The sequence below is a fragment of the Diabrotica virgifera genome, chromosome 4, assembly GCF_917563875.1.
Source record: "Diabrotica virgifera virgifera chromosome 4, PGI_DIABVI_V3a".
Lineage (NCBI taxonomy): Eukaryota > Metazoa > Arthropoda > Insecta > Coleoptera > Chrysomelidae > Diabrotica > Diabrotica virgifera.
Genome location: NC_065446.1, coordinates 126,628,785 through 126,633,634, shown reverse-complemented (window position 1 = coordinate 126,633,634; position 4,850 = coordinate 126,628,785). Strand labels below are relative to the sequence as shown.

General features: G+C 27.4%; 1 protein-coding gene across 1 annotated transcript; it reads right to left on the bottom strand.

The window, feature by feature from the left end:
• Window positions 1-1,985: 1,985 nt before the first annotated feature.
• LOC126883656 (GATA zinc finger domain-containing protein 14-like) lies at window positions 1,986-3,590 on the bottom strand. The gene is made up of 2 exons (XM_050649311.1): window positions 3,406-3,590; window positions 1,986-2,754 (listed from the first exon to the last, which is right to left on the bottom strand). The coding sequence occupies exons 1-2, from the start codon at window positions 3,588-3,590 to the stop codon at window positions 1,986-1,988; spliced, it is 954 nt and encodes a 317-aa protein (XP_050505268.1).
• Window positions 3,591-4,850: the final 1,260 nt, after the last annotated feature.

The following is a 4,850-nucleotide window of genomic DNA, read 5'->3' as shown; positions in this document are numbered from 1 at the left end:
GTTTCCATATTTGTTTTTTAATATAGATGTTAATGCTTGATGATCTGTTTCAATGGTAAAATCATTACCCAATAAATAAAATCTTAATTTTGTGACACAGTGTATGATACTTGCTAATTCTAATTCTGATACTGAGTACCCCTTTTCGTGTGGCTTTGTAATTCTTGAAATAAATTGTATCGGGTAATCTACCCCATTATATGTTTGTAATAATACCCCCGATAATCTCTCAATTGATGCATCTGTTCTTAACGTGAATGGTTTTGTATAGTCAGGATGGTATACTTGTAAATTTGTCAGAAAAATATTTTTTATTTCTTGGAATGCTAGTTCTCTCCTCTCGTTCCATTTCCATCGTACATCTTTTCTTAATAGTTCAAGTACTGGAATTTCTTTTTTACTTAGGTCTGGTATCATCCTTTTATAATAATTAACTATACCAATAAATCCTCTTAAAGTTCTTAAATTGTGTGGTGTTTTATATTCTTGAATAACCTGTATTCGTTCTGGATCCATCTCTATTCCTTTAGTGTTAAGTTTATATCCTAGATATATTACTTCTTTTTGAAAAAATTTACATTTTTCTTGATTTATTTTTAGTCCAACTTCATCTAATCTGTCAATTATAATTTTTAGGTGTTTTTCGTGATCCTCAGCCGTTTTAGAAAAAATTAATATATCATCAATGCAGTGAATTACAAAATGTTCATATTGATCCAAGATATCATGAAGACATCTACATAAAGCACTGCAAGATGATTGAAGTCCAAATGGTACTACTTTGAACTGATAGACAACTCCATCTATCTGAAATCCTGTATACTGTCTACTTTTCCTTTCTAGGGGAATTAACCAGAAACTATGCCGCAAATCGATTTTTGTGAAAAAAGACATTCCTGTAATTCTTCCTAATATTCCATCTATACTCATTGGTGCTTCAAATTGCTTTTCGGTGATATTGTTAATATTCCTTGCATCTAGACATAATCTGATTTCACCTGATGTTTTACGTACCACTACTATTGGGTTTATAAAACATGTATCTGCCTTTTCAATGATGCCATCTTTTAGCATGTTCTTAATTTCTCTGTTTACTTCTTCTCTATATTTATATGGTATTGGGTATGATTTTATTTTAAAGTCTTTTTCTTCCTTAACCTTTATACTATGGGTATAATTTTGTGCAATTCTATTTTCTTTATTGATAAGCCCCTTGTGTTGCCGCAATATGGAAACGACTATTAATTTATATTGTTCAGGGCAACTTAAACTTTCTATAACTTTTTCTTCTTTACAAATAAAATTATTTTTCATTATAAAATCATTAGTCCTTCCTTCCAATTTTACGCACTCCGCTCCGTAGGCATCCTTCTGCTCAAATTTACCATTCCTTAAATATTCATTATAATTATTATTCTTTTTAATATTATTGGACATTTCCCTATCATAATACATTTTCTCTTCATCAACATAATTATTTTCTTGTAATATTCTACCATCAACTCTTATTCCTTGTTCCACCTCTTCTCTCTCCATAAACCCTATTTTTTTCCCTTCCAAAGTTACCATTTTTTCTTCAAAATCTATCTTTACTTTATTCTTTTCCAGTTCGTCATTTCCCATTAAAATGTCAACACATAAGTCCTTGACAATAAATCCTTGCATACTAATTTGTTTATTAAGAATATCAATTTTAAAATTAACCAGTTTATTAATTTCTCCCAGCTTCTTATTATTTGCACCTATTATTTTAATTTTTGGAATCTTGATTATATCTGTTAATTTTAATGTATTAAAAATAAAATTTTCCGAGACTAGAGTACTTTCTGAACCAGTATCAATCATAACCTTAATCATGTTATTTTGGGCCATAGCATTTATATAAATTAAATTAATAGATTCAAAATTTTTATATTCATCTAAAGAAATAAATTCCGAAGGTTTTTCATAATGACAATGGCCCAACTTGAAATTCAGAAAGTCCTTTACATAAATTTTGGATTATTAGGATTGTCAGATTGTGTCTGATCATTTGGATCTAATTCTCGATGTCTTTCACTGCTTTCACTTCTACTATTCATATTTTCTTGCCATGTACTATTCCGTTGACTGTCTTCGCAGCTCTGACCCCTTACATAATTTACCTGTCTGTTGTAATTATATTTTTGTGCATTTCTCCTGGTGTTAAAATCTTGCCTATTATAATTATTATTATTATTAAAATTCTCTCTATTACCTTGTCTCTCTTGTCTATTATCATTAGTATTATTATTAAAATTCTCTCTATTACCTTGTCTCTCATAACTAGTATTATTGTTGTTATTAAAATTTTGAGAATTACTACCATACCTATTATTGTTATACGATTGTCTATTTTTACTATTATTACTTGTAATATAACCTCTTTGTACTCTTTGAATAAAGTTAATAAAACTGTCTACTGTTTGAATGTTTTGTACTGTGACTGTTTGCACAACGTCCGCATCAAAGTGTCTAGAAACGTTTAAAACTGTTTCGTCTTCTCTAAGTGGTGGTTCTAAATATTTTGCAACAGTTATTAATTTTAAAGCATAATCTACCGTATTTAAACTTAAATTGCGATTATACTTTCCAAAATATAAAACTTCCCTAAATCTAGCTTGTTCTAATTCACCCCAATAATAATTTAAGAATTTATTTTCAAATGTTTGCAGATTATCTAAATCGTTTTCAATGCTGGCAAACCAGGTTGCTGCATTGTCACTTAATGTCATTCTAATATAATCTTTTATATCATTAATATTATTCACTGATCTTAATTTATGTTTTAAACTATTTATGTATACTCTAGGATGTAAACTTTTTATGTTACCAGAGAATTTTATACCTGTCTCATTTGTTCAATTCAAGTAAGGTCTCCCTATGTCTCTTATTTGTGAAATGTCTTCTATTCTCTGTTCTACATTCCTTATTTGATGGTTGTTTGTTTGGATATTTTGTAGCATATCATCTAATTTTTCTTCAGTTTTTCTGCTTTCTTCGTAAATTTTTGCTTCTAAGTTATATTTTTGGATTTCTATGTTCCGTTCCATATCTATATTATTATCTTTAATAATCATATTTATTTCTTTCCTTTCATTTTCTATTATTTTCTTGTAGTCATTACGTATATCTTTTATTTCACTTGCTAATTTTTTTTCTAAAGCATCAAATTTTTTATCCATCTGTTTTTCTAATCGTTTCACAATTTTAGCATTATTTTCTTCCATTTTTCTGGAATTCTCTTCCAATTTTTGTTCCATTTTTTTCATATCTTCTTTGATTTCTTTAGAATTCTCTTCCATGTTATATTCCATTTTTTTCATATCTTCTTTGATTTCTTTAGAATTTTCTTCCAGTTTTTTGTTGATCTGCATCATTAAAGACATCAATGCTGTCATATTGACATTTTCCTCTTGTTCTTGTGTTATTCCTGTTGTCTCTTGTAGAACTGGAGCTACACTCTGCTCTTGTTCCGCCTGCTGAGTTTCTCCGTCCACTTCCACATTTTCTTCCACTTCCACATCTTCTTCGTTCTTTTTGTTTCTTAAACCTTTCCTTCCTTGAGACATTTTTGAGATCTTACTTGTTAAAATCCAATTTAAAATAAAATATAAAATTGATTCTAATCAAAATTATTTCAATTATATGAGAGCATTTATTTTAACAAACTAATTCTTTTAATTAGGAGGCCCCACGTTGGGCGCCAAATTTGTAATGATATATTATTTTTGATATTTATAATGGATATTATTGTGAAATAGGGTTTTTGTCGCGGTTCTGAAAGAATTAGTTTGTTAAATAGTTTTTTAAATGTTTTTATTATAATATAAATTGAACATAAAATTGAATGTTTAAATGTGATAACAAAAAAAAATAGAAATCTAAATTTGAAAAACAATAACTTTAACTTGAAAAACTTCCTACAATTAAATAAAACAAATTCCAGTACCTTATAATTACTGTCACTGAATGCCTTCTTATTAATATTTTATAAAATTTGAATTGTTGGATGGCTGAAAAATTAATGGATGTAAGACCAGGTCAATTGTCAGTGTCAAAACTGTCAAATAAAATATTTCTTTTCTTTCTTCTCAATTTGAATTCAACTTTCAACTCCAGGATCAGGAAACAGGATACTATTATTAATATATTGTTTCAAAAATTATTAATATTTACAATTACGGATACTTCACAAATTCTTCTTTATATTTCTAATAAATTATCCACACTATGCTGGAGGATATGCAATTCAGGATACATAGTATTTTTATATATTAAAGGATACTTTACCAAATTATAAGTAAGTTTTCTTCAAATATTTATCTAATTTCTTTTCGATTATACCAAATTTATCATGTTTATGCTAAATTATTATATTTTCTGTTAATTTTCAAATCTTTTTCTCTATCAAATTTATAGCTTCATTTCTAATTTCTTGACTGCCTCCTCTTGTCATTGTGACACCTCTTTTTATCAAATTTTTATTCCAGAACATTCCAAACGAAAAACAAAAAACATTCTGACAAATAGAAAACTTCAATTCCTTCTTTTTTTAACATGCTATGTCAAATTAGTATGTCATCCACTATCCTATAGAGTTATTTTTGTTTTATTATTTATTTTAATTGATTTTAAGGCATTTCAGATCAGAATTATTACTTCTGTATAAAATTAACATCTTAAATGTTAAATATTATTATTTTAACCTATAATTATTGTTTGAAATGTCCATTTATCTATTTACATTATCTCAATTATAAAAAAAAACAAATATAAGTCCCTACATAAGGTTTTAATAAATTTCTTATGCTAATTTTGAATGTCCTCAT

Bases quoted from the DNA above. Each gene is read 5' to 3' on its own strand.
- LOC126883656 (XM_050649311.1), bottom strand. From the start codon at position 3,590: ATGTCTCAAGGAAGGAAAGGTTTAAGAAACAAAAAGAACGAAGAAGAT. The intron at 2,755-3,405 runs GTCTTTAATGAT...AGATTATATTAG, and splicing joins GTCAATATGACAGCATTGAT to AATGACATTAAGTGACAATG.